This window comes from Oxyura jamaicensis, chromosome 2 (assembly GCF_011077185.1).
Source record: "Oxyura jamaicensis isolate SHBP4307 breed ruddy duck chromosome 2, BPBGC_Ojam_1.0, whole genome shotgun sequence".
In the NCBI taxonomy this organism is placed as follows: Eukaryota; Metazoa; Chordata; class Aves; order Anseriformes; family Anatidae; genus Oxyura; species Oxyura jamaicensis.
In genome coordinates, this window is record NC_048894.1 from 15,772,820 (window position 1) to 15,796,933 (window position 24,114).

The following is a 24,114-nucleotide window of genomic DNA, read 5'->3' on the forward strand; positions in this document are numbered from 1 at the left end:
CAGTCCAAATAGAAGAAGTGATTAGGGATTGATTGTTTCTCATTGAGTCCTTGCCTAATTTGAGGGCCAGCTATGATTCTGCTAAGACTTTCACGGCATGTTTCAAGCTCCAGTCAGTCAGATTGTGCAGGTGAACGTGCTACGCTCATGTCTTAATCCATAAGGTATTAATGGAATTTTATGGCTTTGTTATCTGAGACATTCAAATATGTTTTGACTGCTGAGTCCTTTCTGAGGTATCAAATATCTCCAAAATATGTCAGGACTTCCAAATTAAGGAAGCAGAACACTTGCTCTCCTTTCAGCATTACAGCCCTGGTTGGTTATTTCTGTAATCTAAAGTGATAATTAGCAACATCCTAAAACTGAATTTTCACCAGAAAAGTGTTATTAAGCTACCAGTAATAGTTTATTCCTCCACTGTCACAACTGAGGAAGATGGGGGTGTCGAGAAAGCAATATGCAGTTCAGTTTTCTTGTTCTTTCCTTTAGTAATTATTTTTGTTAGTACTTTTGTCACACACTAACCTCATTCTGCTCTTTGAAATAACCTGTTTATCTTTAGTGTAAGAGCAAATAAAAAAAGTAGATGTGGCGTTATTAACAAAGTCTCTTTTCTCTCTGCTTCTCATAAAGTCAAATTCTGTTTAATCCTTCAGCATAGCGTGAAATGCAGGAATTTTTGAGTACTTTTACAGCTAATTCTGAAGCGTGGTGAAAGCCTTGGAGCAAGAATTGCTGGAACAATCTGTCCTGTATACATAGGCTCAATGTTACTACGATTTTTCAGGTCATCCTTTGTGGTCAAGTGGTAAATGTTATTTAATTTCTGAAAGGCATCTGTTGAGTTGGAGGCTTTCAAGACTCATCTGGACAAAGCCCTAAGCTCAGCGCTGACCCTGCCGTGAGCAGGGCAGTCGGACTGGGTGACCTGCCGGGGCCCTGCCAGCCCGGGTGATCCTGTGAGTACCGGTGTGCACAATGACGGGTGTTTGTCTGACCGTGTGTAAGCTGTGTGCTGACTGTCATGCAGTCCTCGTTTAGTAGTGGCGATGTTGTTTATCTGAAAAGGAAGCAAAGGTACTGCAGCAAATACTTAGTGGGAAATAAATGATGTGTTCTGTGCTTATTTGGCCAAAACAGTCATTAATTGTGAACATCAAAAAAGTCAAAAAGTCTCACAATTGAATCAGGCATCACAAACTGTATTGTAGCTGAAAAACCGTAATAGCGTACTGCAGTTCCACCGTGAGTGCTGTTACATATTAATAACAGAACAGGAAGACACATAGATTCTGGCTCATGAAACTGCATTATTGAGAACTGTGGCAAAATGTCTTAGAGATTTGGACCAAAACAATAAATGAATACTGAGTTAAGGGCTAGGATAACATGGGGGGGAAGCAGTAGAAGAAAGAATTGCTCAGATTGAATTTCTGAAGTACTCATGGCCAAATAAGAGCGTTAGATGTTTGTCTCTTCTGATTTAAAAAAAAAAAAATAAATAAATGTTAGAAATATTGACAGCATGGATTTCATGTACTATGTTGCAGAAATGAGTTTGTTTTCCAAGATTATTGTTTCCAGCTGCCCTCAGAATCAAGAACAAATGTAGCAATTTTTACTGAGTCATCACTTCACATTTACTTTCATAACAGTAACATCCAGGGCTATTTTAAAATCAGAAGCCTTAACTTTCTAACATAACATTATAGCAAAGGTGTCTCTCTACTTACAGACTGCAGTTCATGGTGTCCAAAGCAGTACTACTGAGAAGTTATCTACTAATGAAAATATGAAATGGCAATCTGTGGAAATTTAGAGGAAAGCAAAGCATTATTTCTTGATGTTCTATGAATTGTCTAAGGCATAATAGCAACCTTGCTGTTCTTTGCTCTTTTTAATTTTTCAGAATGCTGTTTTTTCAAATGGAAAGTAGGGTAATTTACAGTCGTAAAGACTGTTCAGCTGTGATTTATCCTGTCTACATTTCATAAAATGATGAACCAATATTGCTCCTTCATTCAAATGATACTGCTGTCTTCCCCCATGCACACTTTTGAGAAACTTTTTAAATAATTTTTCTCAGGTCCTTGAGCTTGCTCTCTTGGAGATGGTTATAATTGTAAAATAAGAATTATTGTGACTGCTGAGCTGTCTGCAGCAGTAAAAATTAAATAAATAAAATCATGGAGTGTCCCTGTTGCTAGCAGTGTATGTGCTGGTCTTTATTCATGTAGTTGAAAAAGAAGTTGGTTTGAAAAGATTTCTCTCCTCAAGGAAAACAGTCACCTTCCTTTGCTTTTTCTTTTAAGCCAAAAGATGCAGCTGCAAGCTGAAGATGCACTATATTGTTTTGTAAGTAAGCTTTTATTATCGACACAATATTATTGAAACTAGCATGGAACCTGTTGTGTAGGCACGGTTCCACTCTGACAGATGGGCATAATGCAGGCATGCCAGAGAACCATTGTATAGATCACGTAACAGGGTAAGAATTCTTCACGTGAAGAATTTTTGTCCAGGCACTCAGTGCCCGTGAGGGTTGAAGTTCAGGAAACGTGCTCTGACTGGCTCATCACACAGGATGATCAAAAATTTAAAAATAGCCTGGGATTAAGTTCTGATGGGTTTGTACTGGGAAAAATGACCTGTTGCTGTGAGGCTTCTGTTTCTTTTTGGCTGTCTGCTGAAGTCACCTAATGGTCTTGGCCAAAAGAATTCTGCTACAGACACACATTTCTTCCTGATTAATTACCTAGGTATGGAAACATAAGCAGTGTGTAATTCCTCTTATAAGGAAGCTGCTGGTTTAGCGTGTGTATATCTCTTGGGATATATAGTTGGAGGATGAGGAGCTACTGATGTAGGATGAAATCCTGTTGTGAAAATACAATTAAAATAGAAAGTTTTGAATAAGAACAAATAGGACTTACGTGACTGAAGGCCAGGATAGTGAAATGCAGAATATTTTTGCAGGTTTTCAGAAATGCAAATAACCTGTTGCCTAGCTATTGTCATTTTGGCCTTTTTTCTTTTTTAAACAAATTGGCTTAATGCCTTGCATTTGATTTATAAAGTAGCCAAGCACTATAGGCTTCTGGCAAAAACAGTTGCTTGAACAAATGCCTTTGTGTGTTACACTAGTCAATTTTCATGTGTGTCACTTTTATTTCCTCAGGTTTTTTGTCATATTTCATAGCTTCAATGGGTTAATCCTACTTCAGGTCTAACTCAACCTTTAAATACTTACAGATGTTGCTAAATTTCCAGGAAGCTATTACTAATTCATACTTTCTGGGGAACTTGGTTTTTAAAAAGTTTCTAAATTTTGGGAAATAATGATTGAATGGAACTGTCATTTACAAGATGGCACAGTATGGGAAAGAACAGGTGTGAAAAATGAAGTGAATGAAATTGCTTTTTAAATATAATTTGACGTTTCATGGACTTCTGTTAGGAGAACATTTTCTAAACTGTGTTAAATATTTAATTTTTTCTTTTTGGCGAAATGTTTTCCTTCTGAAATGAAATTACATAATATTATTTAACTAATGCTTCTTTACAAATTTTAATTTAAAACTAGGCATGTAATTAAGCTTAATATGAAATTATAAGATTTGAGTTAATGCTTTCTTCTGGTACCTGAACTAATGTTCGCTGCATTGAAGGTATAGTCATCATCGAGAAGCTTTGTTCTTTTAACAAAAGGTACCAAAAATAAATTCAGTTAGGGTCACAGTGGTTTAGTTTAATACTGTTATGATAATAAGTACTGTAATTACTTTCAGATAGTTCTCCTTTCCCAGAGGATGAGATTTTTAGTTTTGATGCCTGCTTAAAGCATGAGAATGACAGTAAAATTAATGTCATAACCTTTACAGCCTATTTATCATTTTCTCTCTAGTATCCTAAAGGATTTTGTGTAACATCTAAAATAAATGTCCCAGTATGGACAAGCATCAAATTAGGTTAATTGGGTTCACCTGATATTCAGAGCCAGTGTGTCTATCAGGACACCAATTTCATATAAAAGACCTGTGGGTATCTTGCTGTGAAGATTACTTTTAAATTATTACACGCTCTGTTTCCTTTGATTGTTAAAGACCAATTTGCAGTGTAGTTCTAAGTTGTTTTTTTTTTTTTTTTTTTTTCACTTTGTTTGATATTTTTGTTTCTTCTGGTATCTATCTTTTCATTCCAAGGTAATGTAAGGAGCAGTAGCTTGATAGCTTATTTTGTGGCATTAAATTTTTCAATTCTGTCCAACTTTAACTCCACTTACTTGAAAATCTTGGTAGTAGATTTTTATCTCTGACCCGTCAACAGCAGGTGCCGAGGGAACTATATTGAGCTTTGGAGTACTGCATTTAGACTAGTTTTATATTGTCCTATTGTAGGGTTACAAGCTGAATAAACCAGATCTTAAGATTACATAGAATTTTAAGTTTTATCCTTGGGTTTGGTGAGGTAAATTTGATGAAAATGCTACATAGAAATATCATCTTTTGTGTTTGAAAAGAACTGGTATTGGAATCGTATGAGTGCTACAAAGTCCATTAATAAACAAGGAAGATTTTAAGAATGATTGTAATTGTTCCCTAAAAGCAATGAGGTATCCTGAAGTGGTGGCCAACATACAACCTGTTCTGGGTGTACAAGCGTAAAATACATGCAAAATTCAGTTAATAAGTTTGTTTTTAAGGTTAGCTCTTTTTTGAACATCATGTTTTGTAGGGAAGTAGGCATGACAAGTTAGACTTATAAGCAGATGAAAAAAAGCTCTGCTGAGGCTGGGTATAGGTAGCTGTACAGATGTTGTACCCTTAAATTTCTGAACTGGTCATTCAGAATTCCAGAACGTTCTGATCAGACTGCAGGATACATGTAGGGCACCACCAAATGCGTTTAGATATTGAGTAGCTGTTAGACATTTTGCAACCTGACTGAAGAAATGTCAGAAACTGTCAGTGAGAGAGGAACGTTTATCATCGTATGTATGGTGCACTTCTGGTGGGACTGGTTGCCGGGCTAGCATTAGTCGGTGATCAGAAGGACGGTATCACTGCTGATTCAAAACATAAAAAACAGTGTAATCACGTAAAATCCACGCTGGTCCCCGGAAGTGTTTTCCCATTCCCAGATTCCATCGATGTGGCCTGTTCGTTCCTGTAGGTTCAGAGGAGCCTGTGTCTGTGGTACCACGTCACCGAGCTGCGTTCAGCTGAGCCGAACCCTCTGTGTGCTGCATCTGCCCAAGGAGCGGTTGGCGGCTTAAGCACCACGGACAGAGGCCCGCTGAGCCGCTCCCCCTGCTCCCGCACATCAGCTGAGCCGATGCCAGGAGACGCTGACTGACAGGCACGAGCTTCTTTGCATGTGCCTCAGCACAGAAGATGTGGGTACCAAAGAGCATCACCTGTTTGCTGTGTGAGAGGTCTCCTTGGAGTTTTCTCTCATGCTGTTACTGAGCTTCCTAGAAACAGCCTTGGTTTTGCCTCTTCTGTACTTCGCTGTTGCCCACAGAGCTGTCTCCTGCTGGGAACCTCACCGTTGTTTTTTGCTGTTTGAGTAGTAGTAAGGAGACATCATCGAGACTTGATCTTATATTTGGTAATGGCTTCAGAATTGGTATTTGTTTTTGTATTTATCCCCAAACAACTTTTTTGTACTTCTGCTGAGAAGGGGGCTCTTGAGTGTGCATCTGGAACGTTCTTTATGTAGGATTGTACTGGCCAATCTAACAGCCAGGAAAATAAGCAAACGCCATGTCCTCACAGCTGGGTCTGCTCACAGGAAGGTAGGACATCCTTGATCAAATCAAACAACAAAGCTTTCTGAGCTCCATCTGTGTCAGTGGACTTGTCTGTTAACTTTCCAAAGCCTCCAAGAGCATTAGGAGGACTAGAGGGATATACCTGTTGTGACTCCTGTCTCTTAATCTAACATGCTAGTCATGTTCAGCCAAACCGAACCATGGCACAGCCGTTCCAAAAGCCAGAGCATTTTACAACAAAGAAAATCTAAGTAGATAATAACATAATTTTACATTGTAATTATATTATCTTATGTCTTTCATTCTTGACTGTTAAATCACACTGGAAAGAAATAGCCGACTCTTAAGTGACTGAGTTGTCGCTTGATCTAATGCTCTATTATGTCAAAAAATGTATCAATTAGTGTGATAAGAACCAATGTCAAGCTCAAGAGAGGTGGCAGTGTAATGTTTGCTTCGCAAATGCAAGCTATATTCATTGTAGCATCCATGGAAGATTCTGCTTATCAGTCAGTTACAGGGAGTCCTTGCAGTCAGTTGTTACTCAGAGTGTGGTGAGGCCCTGGCCCAGGCTGCCCAGAGAAGCTGTGGATGCCCCATCCCTGGAGGTGCTCAAGGCCAGGCTGGATGGGGCTTTGGGCACCCTGGTGTGGTGGGAGGTGTCCCTGCCCATGGCAGGGGGTTGGAATGGAGTAGGATTTAATATCCCTTCCGACCGAAGCCACTGTATGATATTTGAAGGAAAATAGTTGGTTAGTCCTACGTTGTCTGTGCATCTTTGGAATGTGCTTTAATGTTGGAATTCATGGCATGTCCTCTTCTGCTTTAACAGGCGTGTTGAGTTACAAGAAACCTCAGTTAGCTGTACCCAGGACTGAAATATGGAGAGTGCATGTAAACAATTTAGAGAAACACTTGGTTTAAAATTCAGGTGTGGTTTGCGTGAGGTATAGGCATACTAGGATACATACTGACACACAGTTTTGGAAAACTGATTCCATTGTCCTATTTTTACAGGAATCCAGCTTTTCTTAAGCGGTGAAAAGTGTTGATTTCTTTTTAAGGAAGCTTTTTGGTTTTGCTTTCTGTTTTTATGAATGAACCAGCTTAACATCTGAAAATGTGTTATTATTGTATAGCAGTAGTGGGCTATTTACCTTTTGAGAGTACGGAACAGAATTGTTGAAGAAAAAGGTATTAATAGCCCATGAATGCCGTCTTAGTATATATATTGACTTAAATATATTTTGAAAATTAAATTGAAGGCTGAATGAGTACAGAACTGCTGAACACGCTTGTTCTAAGTTTACTTTGTTCAGCTGGATAATCAAAAGATTAGTGTGGAAATGAGTCATTGCTCGTGATCCCTGCGCTTCAGCAGAAGCTGCTAATACCCAGAAATTACCACCATTTGAATAAAGTTTCATCGCTCGAAGATATTTAATCTGCAAGGTAAACATGTAGCATTATTGCTTGGAATAACATATGTGATAGCATTACATTTCCATTGTGCATTACAGGATGCTAACAGTAGCTAAAAAATTGTCAATCTTCATGAAAAAAGAGCAGTCAGAAAAAAATGTATACTGAATTAATCACATTACTTTTCAGTGCTGTTATGCAATTGATTGTGTTTTCTTCACTGTTGTCTTTGATTATGCTGTGTAAGGCCTGGATGTCATACAGCACCGGGTATAACGTTGAATGTTTCATTGCATAAGTGAATGAAAAGAAAGTTAGCTAGATTATCAGCTGCAAATATCGGCCTTTCACACCAGGCTCAAAACATATTTGCTAGGGCATACAAGGAGGTTTTTTGTTTTGTATTGATCCATAAACATACTTTCTGTGTCAGAATTAATTTGAGTTGTTGACGCCTTCTGCAAGCACTAAATTCAGTTAAGAAAAAGTATGAAAATGCAAAAGAATTACTGCATTACTCATAAAAAGTTTTGCTTACCATGATAAGTTTTCTTCTTTATGCAGTGCTTTTAAAACTGGTTTGAGACCTCAAAGTAAGAATACAAAGTTTTCTTTATTTACCAGTAAAGTGCTCTAAATAACATTTAAATAAACCCCAAAATTTAAGTATATGAAAATAAGTAACCTCCCTACATGTGGTTTGTTCTCTCTCTGTATTCAAACTTGATCGTGACAAAAAAAAAAAATCCTCCAAAATGTGTTATTTTTGCGAGTCTGTTCATACTTTAATATTAGTAACTTTCTTTAGTTTCTAAAAATGTATGAGAACTTCTAAGTATCTCTGTTTCTTCTTTCCAGGAACGTTGCCGTATCTGTTAGAGGGCATAATGCAGAATCCTTTAACTTTTTCTGCAGGTATAGTATCCTTTTTATCCTTCTTGAGAAATCAGACATTTGTCCAAAATATGGAAGAATAATATCATATCATTAATAAATGCCTAAATAATAGGCATAAGTGATGCCTACTATTCTACCCTAATTTGGGTTTTAAGAAACCAAAGTTTATGCTTTATGCATAAGCATAACAGCTTATGACTAAGCTGTTACAAGTAATACCGCTTTAAACAATTTTGATAACTAAGATTGTTTTCTTCTTTAGGACATTGCTAATTGCTGTTACCACCTCTAGTTGAAACTTTAACTATATAACTCTGGTTCTTGTTTGAGCAGAATTAATTATTCAAGTTTTATTACATTTCTTTTAATCCTTATATGTTTGAAAATCATTGTTACATTTAACCCTCATTCAGCGGGGGCTCAGATCTTTGCACAAGTTATGCTTTAAAGCCAACACACACACACAAAAATACTAACTTATTTTTAGATTCTAAATGTATTTTCTCCAGCATTCCTATCCTTAATATTATTTGTTGTTTTCAACTACATTTCTTCTGTTTTGTCTCTTCAGAAGTCATCTTCTGTTGATACACTTTCAGTAGAGTTCGTGTCTTGATTTTTTTCCCTTGTTATTAATGAGGATATTTGCACTGCAACTCTATATACCCAAGCCTCTAAATGTTTGGCCATAACTATAATCCCCTTTCCCTGTTGTTGTGTTGCGGTGCTAATGTTTAAGTATGATTTTTAACTTGATGTCATTTTTATGATAATTCTTAAATGTGAATGTTCGTTGTTTATGACATAAGCTCTAATGGACCCTTCAGAACCACTTTAGGCTGTCAGTTAGGTTTCCATTGTTAGTACTTACGTTAATTAAGACAAGCACTCTATATTACTTATCTGGAAGCTTGAGCTTTTGCTGCCATGTATGCTAATACTTTACCTGTTTTGCAAAGGCTGATGTTTTTATGATACCGTAATAATTCTGAGGAAGCTAATCCAGGAGGATGCCAAGTGAATTGATCCCAGCTGGTGTAGTCCTGTGTCTAGTGAGACCATTCTTTCAAGGGAAGCAGTACGTACTGTCATGTAAAGCCATCCAGCTTGCAGTGCAGGGTCTACAACCATATACTGGTGACTGAAATACTTGATTCTCATACTTAAAAGCTTTATTGTTCCTTTAAATAAGAGGAATTTGACCCATGTAGTCAAATTGAAAGTTACCTGTGTGTTGAAGTAATTTCTGAATAACAGGAGGAGAATACAGACTGTGAAATTGTTTGCAAACTTGAAACTGATGAATCATATGCTCCAAGGTTTTTAAAGAAAGAAATGTATCCTTTTTTAAAGAAAAATCCACTCCAGCTAGTATCCTGTGTACCCACTTTCACCCAGAGGGAATGATAAGAGCCGTGCTCTCCACTTTGGAAGTGGGGGGTCATGTTGGAAATCATAACCAGATCCTAACTAAGAGCTATGTCACTGTGAAATTATGATGCTTACAAATATATTAGTATAATTTTTGTATTCTGTGACTATCACTCTTTTTTTCTTCTTGTATGAAGCATAACTCTTGCTTCTTTAAATGTTATGACACTGAAAATAGTGAGGCTATTAACAATTTATAATGATTTATGTGCAGCAATAACATTGGTACATTTCTTACAAATAAAAGGTTTGAAAAGGAATGGTGTTGGAAGTAGAACCTATCCATCAGTTGGTTACATTCAGGATAGCATTTTTGTCAGCCTTTCTGTACCGTGAGTGCTTGTTATTTTCCAGTTGAGTGTGGAAGTAATGGTTAGTGCACGTTCTTTGAGTGACAACATAAACCCTTCACTGCTACCATTTGTCATGTAGTACCAGGAGTTCTGTCCTTTCATACGCACCCCTTCAGGACGTGTATTTTCCTCAGCTTAAAATAATTGTATAAGGTGATGATGACAATGATCAATTGAAACACAGTGCAAAGAGATGCACTTTTATGAGTAATGATAAAGATTTAACTTCTGAGATCTCATAATTCCTACGAAAAAATTTAAATCATCATGGAAATGTATTCTGTCATTCACACCCATGTTGATATTTGCTTTTGAGCAAGTGCTGGGGTTTTTTATCTTGCTCTGTAATGACACAAAATACCACTGAGCCTTAGAGGACTAAAATACCTTCGGATGAGTGGCACTGTCAGATTTATAAAAATACTTCTGCTAAATGATTCTAATGTGAAATAATTGTGTGTAGTGGACAATTATGCAAAATCAAGGCTGTCCTGGTTTGTCTAACAACTGATTTAATACTTTTAAAATATGTATTGGAAGAGTGTACTAAGAGTTTTGCTCCTTAGGTATGTTTATTTTATTAAAAAAATTACAATAAGAAGTCATTGTATAGTTTAATACACCGTATATCAGTGTTAGTATGGGCTTTTGGTGCTAGAAGATCTCAAACTTCAATTAACCATGTAAATGTGTTTTCTTAGCATCAACTCTCACTTTGCTGGAACCCCTGCTGCCTTTTTATCATTAACTTAAATGCAGGTGCAAATAGCATTTACGCACTTTGATAGAAAGCAGTTGGAGACATTTCACTGTGGGACACAACACTTTCAGATTGTGTACATCTGTTCAAATAATGTATCCAAGCCAGTGACATGAATGCAAGGATAAAAACATCTGCCCCTGAGACCATTTGCCATACAGCAGATGCTTACATCTTTATTTATGCAGATGGTTTGTGTGATGAGCTGAGTAATGATGAAAGCAAGGAAGTTTGACAAAGATTTCAGGGTATTGCTTGGGATGAGAAAATATGTTGGTAAGAGTGGTTCATTTTCAGATGCCTGTGCAAAAAAGAGCATCTGTTATATTTACTGATGTGTTTAGTAACATGGACCTATTTAGGGTATTAACTAGATTAAAACAATCACTAAACTATTTTATAAAAAATTGCAGAAAAATTATACTACAGCTACAGAAGATAGTTTAAGAGGAAGACTTAAAGCTTTGCGTTAAGATTTTCACACATTCTCAGGGTTGTACAAAACATTGGCTGAAAGTTTTGCACAGTAGAATATTTTGCCATACTAACATAGCGCTTTGGAAAGTTGTTTAAAGGCCGTGCGTTAAGATTTTGTGACATTTGGGATTTTCAGTAGAAGCCATATTTAGTGTTACAAAATAATTCGATCTGTAGGCTAGCCTACAGTTTTGAAAATTACTGTAGGCTACTTGATGTGAGTCGCATATCTAAATAAATGAAACCTCAATGCCTCCGATAGACTTCAGTGCTTGCGACAGACTTGCCCAGCTCCAGGGATGGATGGAGGCAGCTTTGTGTTACGTCCGACTCCCTCTGCTGGACTCGTGCAACCAGGGTCTCCTTTTGTTCACGAGAGCCGTCTGGCTGCTTTCAGCACAGTGAGCGCTCCAGCTCAGCACGAATTCAGTTGGAAATTTCTGTGCACAGCAAACGAAGGATGTCATCTTTGGCCCACATTTCTGGTGACTACATTCCTGTTTTATTTCCATTGCATGGTGGCACCCATCACAAGTGTTTCCTGATGCATTATCACTTAGCAGTGTATTCAGTCAGTTCCTTCACAGCATGTCCAGTGTGTTCTTTTGAGAACCGGTGCTGCCTTACGTGACACCTTAGCTAGGATGGGCAAGCATAGTAATGTCAATAAGCATTGCAATTTGAATTATGCACATGGGGGATTAAAAAAACAAACAAACAAACAAAAAAAAAACCTTCAGGTGCTGTAATTTAAATATTTTCTGCTATATCCTACTTGACAGAAAGGCCGAGCCCCATTCAGGTTCTGCAGCAAGTGATGATTTTGTGTTATGAAAAGTAATGTCTTAGTCGGGAGAACCATTGTCTTCCTGAAGATGTTTGTTTCATTTGCCTTACAGGGCTTGTTTGTCTTTGAAACAAGTAAATTGATATCTGCTTAAAGGACCGTGGAGATCCTTTAAAGATTAAAAAATAAATAAAGATTAGTGGAATTGACTACAGGTGGCAATGTTTTGCATATTTCAGCCAAAGCCATATAGTCATCTTCTGAAGAAATTTTGATTGTGAAAAAAGAAGAGAGAGAAAACCTAGAACAAATAAAACCCTTAGATATTCTCCCTTCAAAAAGCTAAATGGCTTGGGTCATTTTCAAAAGAGATGAACTGTTTACAAAATCCCTCAGAATCTACTCTCCAACAATCATCAAAGTTTAACAACGTGTGCTGTATTCTGGTCATTTACTGGGGGCATACCTGTTCATACTGGAAGATTGAAAATAGACTAGGCCCTGTCTGATCACCTTCCGATCCTCTCTTCATCTTCGGTGAGGGATCACTTTTCAAGGTTTCTAATACAGAAGTCACCATTCAGATGCTTTTAATGTCTCCAGTAATATAAATTTGCTCTATGGACAATCCCTACGACAAAGTGATGAATTAATCATTTGTATTGTTTTATCTAAGGCTGTATTCAGAAACAGAGGCTCTTGATTTCCACATGAAAATTGACATTCTATAAAACAAGCAACAATTTCACTCTTGTGCTCTCTATTTGAACATCAGTATTGGGGAAGAAAAACAAGTTTGCGGAATAAGAATCTTAATTCCCTTACTGAAATCAGAAGTAGGTGTTTTCTGTCCCATGGAGGGAAGGGAGGGTTGAACTCCCAGTAAGAAGATTGATTCTGTTCTCAGCTTATTTGAAAGGGGAGCAAGAGTCTAGTCAGAAGATGTTTCATGACTTATTCATAAAATGGTTTTACTTGACCTTTTTGTGCTGCATAGTTTCTGAAGAATTGTCTTCATTTTTTTTTTTTTTAATCAGACATGGTCATTATTGTTTCCTGCACTTAACAAAAAATAAGTCTATTAATTGCCACTTACATTAGGCATATCGGGATTTTGTCCAGGTTGATGACATCTTGATAATTATTTTTAAAAGTATTTTTCATCTGACATCAACTTCACAATGAGAGTTACAGTTCAGGTCTGTATCTTTCTTGACACTCACTTAAAGAAATTTCAACTGGCAGTTCTCCCGGAAAATAATTTTTAAAAATCCTGTTAGTATTTTGAAACTAATGTTTGTCCCCACTTCTTAGAGTACCTAATTAATGTTGACAATGCAATTGAAGGTTTATGAATTATGAGGTTATGAGCAGTGATTGCATCCCCTCCCTTTATCTATTTTCTGAACAATTAGTTCCCCCAGGTGGTTGCGTTGCTGAAGCCTGGCTTCGCAGATCTGCAGGGGTGGTATCCTGCATTGAACGTTATGACTGGGCAAAAAGAACAAAGTTAAAACACTGGAATTGCATTGCTACCAAAATCATTTCTTTTCTGCTTAACTGAGCCGTGTCAGAGCAGCGTGGTTGCTGGATAACCACGCTCTAGGTTTGATGGGTTTGATTGCTGAAACTAGTTTAGAGGCATATAGAAGCTGAACCACGCTCTCTCTGAGGATGTATGTATGTAACAGCATCTCTCAGAAAAGATGTTCTGTTCCTGAACAGAGAAGACCCAATCTTTTCATCTTTGGTGTTGGTTTCTGTTTGTTTGTGGTTGAGGAGGCCAGGTACCATCTCAATCCCTAGATTTATCCACACAAACATTATTCCCAAATGCTTATTGTGTTAGAGACAAAAAGGTCTGTGTGATTTTGTCAGCTGTGGAGAAAATTATTACAAATAACAGCTGCTTTATGTCTGGCTCTTCATGGCAGTTTTCCTTTCTCAATACGAAAATATTGTGATCTATTTAAAATCTATTAATTATGTTAACCTTAGTATGAAATCAGTAACTTATAAACTGAAAGACTGTGCCTTCAAAAAAAAATAAATAAAGGAGGAATGCGTTTGAATTTCCCAAACACGGTATGAGAGGTGTTAAAAGAACATACAGAACTGTTAATAAACGGGTTTAAAATTAATTGCAAATGAGTGCTTAAAAATCTCTTGTGTATGTTCTGACATTTAGGAAAGACTTCAAGACTTTTTGCCTTCATACAGTAGCACATAAATGGCTTTTTTATAAGAGGCTGTGTTAAGCCTTGCGTTGCCCACATTTTGCATAAGATGTTGCTTTTGAATATTGTTTTACCCAGATGTGGCTTATCTCTTTACATTAAAACCCAAAGCTTACCTTAAAGCTGTTGGCCACTAGCTGTTCCCCACAGAAGTAGGATTTCCTGCAAATTTTACTTGTGTTGGGGTAATACAAAGAGGTAAATGCTCAAGACTGCTACAGAACATTTAAACTCCACAAAGAGAAATTCTGATCTATGAGAAATCCAATACAATTTTATTGTTATTGTTGTTAATGCTGCTAATACAGCATCCGGACGCAATAATTTTTTGATTTGTTAACTTCTGATTAACAGATCTGCTCTGCATGGTTGTTGTTTCACATTACACTTGTCTTTAAGGACAGGGGTACAGGGGCCAAGGTGCTGGCGAGACTGTATTGGCAGAAAGACATCATAAATCATGAAGCAGTTCCTAGTGTACATACAAACACAGAGGAAACAGTTCTGGGAATACAGAATGGCATACTGTTTTTCTCCATCTTTTTTTTTTGTATAAGTTACGTCAGCTAATAATTTAGTGAGAAGTAGATCTGTATAAACACTGGCATTTATTGAGATATGGTTGTTAGTGCAACAAGAATCTCTGTCAGGAGAAAAAAACAGTAGGAAACCAAAGAACTTCCCTAAATACGAACCTATGTTCTTGGATCGCTGCGTGAACTCTCTCCAACATGACTACCACTGTTTATGCCAAAAATCAATTTAGCTTGTTCCCACATTTGAAAAATGTTGAATGTCCATTTTAATGAAGTTAATGGCAGAATACGTTTTTATTTTGCAACTTTATTGCCGTAACACTCTTCTGCTCAGAAAGAGTCTTCTGCAGACTATGTAAGGAATCCAGGCAGTGTCCCACTGTTCATTGAATTTCTTGAAATGCACTGAAATGCACTTGGAAAATAATAAACTCTACAGAGTTTAACGCAAAGAAGGCCCTTCTAAATGGCAAAATGCTTAGTGCACAACTAGCAAACTATATTAATGCTAAAATCAAAAATAATTGTATATAACCTTAAGAGGTCTCATTTCCCCTTTCAGAATTATAACAAGCTCTTTTCATCCGGCTCCTCCTCTGGTATGCCAGGACACGTTTTCTGGATGTGTTTGTACATTCTGTGTCTTAGTCTTTGTGCGGATGATGCACCGAGGTTTTCCAATCTTGCGTTAGAACACTTAGGTTGTTTATTTTTCTAATTTATTTTAAATTGCATAAAAGGCCTCCTATGTAGACATAATTACGTGACTCATTAAAAATCAAGCACTAAAAGATGAGAAATAGAAGATACAAGATTATCCCCGTGGTTTAAATGCTTCTCCTCTCCAAATCGCATGTAAGAGTAATGTTCCTTATCCATTTATGCCTGCCTGTAATTCCCTATCGCAGCCTGAATCCTTGCCCTAGATGCCTTCCAAATCTTATTTCTAGGTTTCTTCTCCTTTTCCTGCTGCCCCTCTCTAGATTCTGTTTTCTTTCATGCTGTGTGAACCCAGCAATTAAGAGCTAATGAGAGGGAGGCCATTTCCTTGTTTCCAGCTTGGGGGTTTGGACCCAAGGCTAGTTCTAGGAAAACCCCCGTCAGCCTGAAGCAGGACCGCGCTCAATAGAAGGGAGCAATTGGAGAAGTTAGGTGCTTGGAGTATCCATTGAACCTATGCCACGAGCTTACAACTTTGGCTGAATTTGGGCAGCTTTTCAGAAAGGTGAGACACCGCTGTGTCAAATGTAAGGTCTTTCTCTAATACAACGTTACTAGATTAAAAAAAAAATGTTGTCATACCTGGGGATGGCTGACAGTTTCTGTTAAAATTAATTTTAATGAAATATGTGAGGCAAAAACACATAATGGAACTTTCCACCCAAATCGTCAATATTTGGCAAAGAGAAACAACCAAACATTGATTCTTACAGAATATGTTGTGTTGGGCTCTCCTGACTTGTAGGCTTTCCTACCAACCTCCCATCTGACAGGTGTGTAGGGCGATGGTTGGACCAGATGATCTTGGAGGTCTTTTCCAACCTTTATGATTCTTTGGAGGACAAAATCTGTTTTCTAGAGTGATTGCAGTACTTTTGATTTGTGTGAGATTATGGAAAGTGTCAGTCAGCATAGGTTTTAGCCCTTTGTGTTTAAAAACCTCAGCAAACTTACAGAAACTTTATTCTGAGCTTTTTGTATCGGTACTGTTGACTGTCTGCCACGACACTCAAGCTAAAGCATCCCATCTATTTGCCACATCAACCAGCTTTACTCCTTTATTAAACTATTGCCTTGGATTCAGCATGTAATATATTAGATTTTAAAACATTTTTGAGGATAGAAAAATGGTGAAGAGCAAGAAGCAGTAGCTTTCTTAATGCATTAACTGAAAGTTAATGTTTTATTTTGCCTTTTTTATTATTATTTATTTATTTATTTATTTATTTTCCCTGGTGGAGTCTATTTATAACTGACTGAAGCACTTCTGCAGGTGGTGGTTTTTTTGCATGCTAATCCTGCAGAGAAACATTGTGTCCAACAAAGTATGCTGGGTCAGCCAAAACAAGAAACTTGTGCTGGAAAGACAGTATCCACAGGTATTATTTAGTGTGTATGGAGATCTGGCCAAATGAGTGATTAGCTAGCATTGACAGAAATAAATCTCGTATTGTGTTAGAAAGTGGCTACACATTTTTTCTTTCCAAAAGAACAGATACTCTCCCTTTTGAAGTTTGCAAAAGCCTCAGCAACATAAACTCGGATTAAAATGTCACAAATCTTTCTGGTGTGTATTCTGCTTTTTCCGTCAAATCAGGATGATCCTTCTCCTGTGCTGTGTTCTGCCACTTGTCCACTCATACACAAATGAGGCACACACCTGAGCAAGTGAAGTGGGCTTACGTTTTTTAAAAGCAATTAACATTCAACACACAGTGGAATTCTGTGTATTGATGTTAATTCTGAATTCTGGAATTCTGATCCTTTTTTAATGTTTGAAGTAGATGAGATTTGGGGGGGAAATAGGATTTCTTCTGATGCTTTCTGCAGTGCCTGAGTTCAGCAGTGTTGCGTGCAGTACGTATAGAGAGAATGAAAGGAACTGCAAAAAGAAGCAAACTAGGCTGGACTAAAGTAGGCCTGAATGACTTGCAAAGGAAAGGGAACCATGAATGAGCAGCAGCCCTGTGGAAGGCTTTCCTTCCTCCAGAGAAGCCTTCCAGCATGGCTCTATCAGAGACTTTGATGCATCATTGAATTTTATTGGTGTATCATTGGCCAGTCCTATACCATTTTAAGACAATTTAAAAGTGGGGAAAGCTTATGACATCCTGCAAGTCTCAGAGTGATTTGATATTCGCATGTATGAGTGTGGTAACCATTAATCTTTCAGCAGAGACTTTTAAAGCAAATGGATTGAATTGCATTTGATTTAACCTCGTACTTAATTATTTAAAAGTGTCTACCTATTGCTCCAAGTGCATGCCTGTTTGAAAGACTGAAAACACATCAGTTAAAGTGAGCTTCACATCATTCAGATAGCGAATCTAATGTGCTCATTCATTTCCTTTATTCTTAATGAAATTGTTTTGGAGAAAGTATAAAAATCGCTGCCTTCAGTGATGTGCCTGTAAAAGTAATGTGGTCTAAAAGCAAGGTCCATCCTCAAGAATGCCAGTGCAGGGCCTCACTTAGCTGCCAGTTCCCCTTCTTAGGTGCAAGACTTCTTGTGTATGCATAGGAATGGAGGTTCTTCCTCAGGCCACAACTGCCAAGTCCTTGTCAAAAAGAGTCCTTTGAACTGGTGGACGTAATTTGGAAGGTGGCGTGGAGCAGAAGTGTGATAACATGGAAAGATGCCTGTTACGTGTCCAGGTGGTCTTCTGGAACAGTGGCAGCCAGAGCATGTCCCCGTCATTCAAGATCTTCAGTGGCAGGGTGGCAAAGATAAGAATGACAGTAGTGATCTGTGTCTGAAAGGTATTGTTGAATCTTCTGGCCAAGTATAACGGGAGAAAAAATAGTTGAGGTCACTGGTGATACGTGGATGCTCTGGGTGCATTCAGTAGGACCTTCAGGCTATGAATCAGCTGGGTCCTTTGTCCTGATCCAAGGTGCTAAATAATCTTCTGCCCAGTCTTCCAATTAGCTTTCTGCATGCAAAGTCTTAACAGCCTGAAAGATCATCAGACAGCTAGCCTGCATCTAGCCCATCTCTATATTTAGGCACTGGCTAAGCTGTTTAACTGCAGCAGCTGTGCGGGATGAGAGGGAAATACAGAGCTGAGTATCCTTTGCATACCAGAGGCACTGCAGTGAATATTTCTGCACTGAACGGTCTAATGTAAACTTGGCAAAAAGAAAAAAAAAAAGTAGTCAAGGCTGATACCAAACATGGCCTGCATGGAAAAAGTATTTATGATAAAATTACAGCAGTTGGAAAAGGAGCGTTTGTGTAAAAATCCCTTTTGAAATAGTTATATCAATGCTCAGCACTGTATTAACTGCAGATGATGAATGTAGATCTAAATGGACCTCGTTTAAAACAACATTTTGTGGTTGATTTTCCTGAGGGTGCTTTCTTGTGGATTACTGAGGAAATAATGTATATCTTTAAATAAAAGGGATTTTACTGCCTGAATTTGCAGTAGGTGAGTCAACATATTTGAGAAGCATATGCTTGTTTTCAAACCCAGTGTAATGCATTATTACTACGAATATTTCCTTCAGTGTAATGCGTTATTACTACAAATATTTCCTTCTAACCACAAATTAAAAGTTCCTGGTGCTGCAGCTGCCATTTCTGCACCTTTGTAGAGGTGGCACGTCCACAGCAATTCTCCAGCTTTTCCCGAGCGCGTGGAGTTTGCTGCTGAGGTACTGGCTTTGCTGAAAAGTTTGTGCAGATCAGTGAATGAAATTTTAAAATAAAAAGGGAGAGGCCAAAGCCAGACAAGAAGAGGAACCTGCTCCATCTTGATTATAGTGGCAAGGTAGATAGCTGCTGGTTTGGACCAGCAATAAACATTGATATCAGTAAACAGCAAGCATAATCTGGAAGGTAAGAGCAGACCCTACCCCTAAAAGAAAAATGCACTCGTCTGATCATCGTCTGCATTCAGGCTGTGCAGTTTGACCTGTAACTAGCTTTGAAGTTTGGCGTCTGGTTTGGTTACTACTTATATTCGTACATTTACATTACATTAACCAATGCAGTTTGGTTAATACTTGTATTAGCATGTTTTATTATAATACTTCTGAGAAGCTCTTAAAGATGTTGCCTTAAAAGCAGCAACAAGAAGACACAGGAAAACTCTCAGTACTATTAGCTACCTCATCCGTCGAAAAGATCAGGATTTCTTTATGTATTTAGTGATTGAAGATGAGCAAAATAGATGATCTTAGTGAAAAACAGCGCATGCTTCTAGCTTTTGGAGAATAAAAGTAGAATGTCTCTGCTTTTTCTGGGTTACGTAAACTTCCTAGGCCTGTCCTTATCCCCATATGTAGGGATCTCTTCATATTTGTGCAGGATTTCATGTGTGCAGCAGGATATCTGGAACTTCTGAACATCCCTACAGGCCTCCAGCAGAACGAAGTGCAGTTGGTGCCCGGTAGTTTCCCTTAACTGGGGGCACCAAGGTGATGTATAATAGACTTGGGTTTTGGTGCTCCGGATAGCAATAAAAGGATCAAAGCGCCGGGTTCTGCACAGTTACAGTATGAACATGCTGTAGGTCAGAGACTTGGGAGAAGCATCAGACCTGCTGTGGAGGAGCTGGGCCGTTTGTGGGATTGTGCAGCGACCCGGCGTGTCCTGGAGGCGGTGGTTTTACTGCCCATGTGCACACCATGTGTGCGCACGTGGGTCTGTCCAGGAGTTGTGGTCATGAAATGCGATAGCTCTGTAACTTCCAGAGCGTTGTGAACTGTGTAAGGTCTGGAAAGAACATCCAGTGTTAAGATAAACTTACTGGAGTTTCCAGTGCTGGTGGTAATTCACAGTTACCTCTTTAAGTCTGGAAGAACGTATAAATACATTTATAATACAATCCTTTAAAACAATAAGGAGTACGTCCTTATGGAATTATCTCACTGCAATATTTTGGGATTCCAGCATTTATTTTGACATACTCTATTCACATGTGGTTCTTGTCTTGTTTGTTTTTTAATCCTGAAATACATTATTGCCTTCCCAAATTGCATTTATGGTGGGGGTATATGTGGATAAATTTTCAGTGAGATTATTGGGTTATTTTTGTGGCTGTTTTTTTTCAGAAAACCTATCCCAGTTTTTGAGAACTGGAAGCATCGGTAATTGAATTTATTTGAGAGTTGGTAATGAGGCTGTTATATGATATGGTAGCAGTTCAGTTTAACTATATATCAACTCCTTTTTTTATGGAGTGTGTGAAAGGTTAGCATTTATCTCTGCTGCTGAGTGTGGATTAAATCTTACACCTTTTTCCTTTTGTTTTTGTTTTCCTTAATTATCCTCATGTTTTTTCCCACTACAAATATTTGTGACATTTACCAACACAAGTAGAAACAGCAAGGAACTGTTTTATAACTTAGATAAATTGCATATTCCAAGAAAAAAAAAAAAAAAGAAAAAGAAAAAAAAAGAATAACTTATTACAGCAATAGTTCTAGTGTGCACTAAAAATGTATGAACAATGTGTGTGATTGGGGTTCTAGCAATGGTAAATCCTAAGTCCTTTTTTACACATTTGAATGTATTATAGCGGTAATTTTTTAACAACTGCATCAGCTATGCTTTAGTCTGTATCTAATAAAACCTGCAAATTCTAAATGGTAAGAATTTTTGAAAGATAGCATGATGTCAGTGAAAAGGTGTGATCAAGCATGTGCTCAGCAAACTTCTGCATCATGAAAAATGTTAAATACTGTCCATTTCCAGTCAGTTCTTCCAGATGAATACTGACACCACACTAGCTCAGATTTTCCAGGGCAGCAGAAGCTTATAAGCACATACATTCTGAAATGTCATGTAGTTTTTAATCGAGAATGGAAGATACATTTAAGATTAGATTAAGATTTTTTTCCATGTGTACATAGACATTGCTTCAGGGAGTATTTTTGTTTTGTCCACAGGACTTCTGCAATTCTAAACTTAATTTATCGGTCATTTGGGTGCTTAATGTTTTTAATAAGGTTATATGTAATAGTATCCTTTGTAAGCTGTTTTATTTTTGCTACAGTAATTTTTCAAAACGAAACATCATATGCTTTATTACATGTCTGTATTATTTTATTATTACAGATAAACACAAATCCACTTCGGATATACTGCAAAGTTTTCAGAAGAAAAGTCAGTTTAGGACCATCGCTCCCAAAATGGTACCAAAAATTTTAACATCTGGAGTGGTTTCTTGCCTCCAGTCACCAGTGCCTGAACAAAACCCACCAAAAATTTCAGCTGCAGGTTCTAAACCTCTGATGGTGCCAGCTCAAAACTACGCCGTCATGCAGGTTGCTGGTCACGAGGGGACTTTTTCTCTTTTGGCCTTGCCGTACGTTACCCCCGCCGTAACGCAGCCAATGCAGCCATCAAACATGGCCCTTCCTGAAAACCTAAAGCTGCCTATCCCGAGGTACCAGTCTGTGAGAAATAAATTGCTGAGTGACAAAAAAACAGCTCACGTCTCTGTTTCGGGTACCCAGAACAAGATTCCTACCAAAGCACAGGTCTCATCGCAGACTTCCCCCATGACTACCCCAGCTGAAGACTGTCCTGAAACTCGTTCTAGTTCAGATTCATCAGAGCAAGTGATGCTATCAGACCGTGATTCATCTGAAATTACAGCTGCCACATTACTAAATGAAAATAATTCCGTGGAATCTGGATCTCCTTTGGTGAACAAAAAATCTGCTGCCAATAACGTTTCTGGACCACCTATAGTTAAAGACTCTTTGAGCAAGCCAGCGAGTTCAAGTAATCCCATGAAACTTAGTCTGCACTCCGTGAAGACGGCACCTGACACCACAAGGGAGTCATTCATTTTGTCTGAGAACCTAAAGGAAAAACCCACAAATACTGCAAATTCTGTTACTGTCCTTGCACCAGCAGTTTTTGGCAGTCCGATACAGATGACTCCATCGACACCAAAAGGAAAACTTCCTATTTTGCCTTACTCAAGAATGAAAAATCCAGTGTTTTGTAAATCTAAGCAGAGTACTGCTGTTATGGATGTATCCAGCCCTTTGATAAGATCTGACTGTGAAAAGACACCAGCTTCGGTGAAAACCTTTCATATTCCTTCTAAAGGATCTGATAAACGATTAGCTCTACCATTTACACAAGCCCCCAGACAAAGCATTCGAGAAAATACTTTCTCTCCATCCAGCAAAGTGGATGTTGACAGCCTTAAAAAATTGAATGGTACACCCTCGAAAAGAAGAGGCAGGAAGAGAAGAGCCCCAGATGATTTATTGGCCTTTCAGACCAAGCGAAGGAAATGCATTGTTAATAAACTTCGAGAAGGAAGAGAGAGGGTGAAAGCTGATCTTCAGCCACCTGAAGATAAAAAAGCAGAGGCGGTGAAAAAATACCGTAGTATTAGACCAAAACCGGTGGTGGTTGTGCAGGCTATCACACCACTGACCTCTGCAGCCGTAGTAGAGGCAAAGTCTCCTGAGCGTTTAGGGCAAGATACTGTTTTAAACAGTTCACTTGCCAGTAAATATTTAAGCTACAAGCATAATGACGCTACATCGGTTAAATCAATTGATTTAGGTAGAAATGTGTACTCAGCTGTACCTAAGCCGTGGCATAGATGTCACGTTTGTAACCATAGCTTCCAGTTCAAACACCACCTTCAGGACCACATGAACACGCACACAAACAAACGGCCTTACAGCTGCCGAATTTGCCGGAAGGCGTATATTCATTCTGGAAGCCTGAGCACGCACATGAAACTTCACCACAACGAAGGCAAGCCCAAAAAGCTTGTGTGTTGTGAATTCTGTGCTAAAGTTTTTGGCCATGCAAAGGTCTATTTTGGTCACCTAAGGGAAGTACACAGGGTTGTTATCAGCACCGAGCCCTCCAGTAGTGAGCAACAGCTGCAAGATGCTCTGAAGAGCAGAGACACAAATATAAAGGAGGCAGAAGAAGCAACAGAAAGGTGAGTGCTTTCACTGATTAAATGCTAATAAAAATGGGATTTCAGATTACCAGTGGAAATTCATAAGCATCACCACAATGAAAACTGTTGATTTTTCATCTCTCCTTTTTTTTGGTTTTATTTTTGTTTTCTTCCCCAAGTGAGATTTGTGATGGTTTAAATATTCTCTTAGAGAATCCAGTCAATGCATTAGATAATCCAATGTATTTCAGCTGATCTGTAGAATATAAATTATTACTGACACTGGAATGTCCAGAGTAATTTTGCATATCTTCTAGTAATACCCAAGCCACCAGTACCGCTATTTTGATCAGTTGATTTCTTCTGTTTTTTTTTTTTTTGTTTGTTAATCTGTGCTATCTTTTGAACCTCTGTATTCTACCCATTTTGTGTTATTTTTTTCCCAGAAGATAAGTAAACCAACTGCAATAAGTGAAAAGCAATTCATATTCCAGTATTAGCTCGTAGTTTGTTTACACTATTAAATATCATTATCCCATTTCCTTCTCTGGAGTGCTGTGAGCTAATCTGTGTTGTGCGTTGATTACCTCTGCTTCTGCAATCACTTTGCCAAGTAAAAAAGTTAACATATACCATATTGAGATGGATAGGGCATTATTTTATTTCTGCATTACAAATTTGAGGTGAATTTTCATGGCACAGTATAAATGTTAGCTTTTTTGTTTGCCCCACTGTGCATTTACTTCAGTTGAAACACACTTTATTATAATGACTTTATTAAGCCCTATGCTTTAACCTGCTGCCTCAGTACCAGACCGTATGTCTTTTG

The 24,114-nt window shown here is 38.0% G+C and overlaps 1 protein-coding gene across 3 annotated transcripts in view; it reads left to right on the plus strand.

The window, feature by feature from the left end:
- Window positions 1-24,114, plus strand: part of ZNF438 (zinc finger protein 438) — a 52,125-nt gene that overhangs the window by 22,694 nt on the left and 5,317 nt on the right. Inside the window, exons 4-6 of one of the 3 annotated variants that reach the window (XM_035318906.1) lie at window positions 8,057-8,113; window positions 16,670-16,775; window positions 21,461-23,324. In XM_035318906.1, coding sequence (XP_035174797.1) covers window positions 16,724-16,775; window positions 21,461-23,324 — 1,916 coding nt within the window. In that variant the 5' untranslated portion in view covers window positions 8,057-8,113; window positions 16,670-16,723. The remainder of the gene's footprint in view (window positions 1-8,056; window positions 8,114-16,669; window positions 16,776-21,460; window positions 23,325-24,114) is intronic. The other 2 variants (XM_035318907.1, XM_035318908.1) reach the window with 2 other exon arrangements.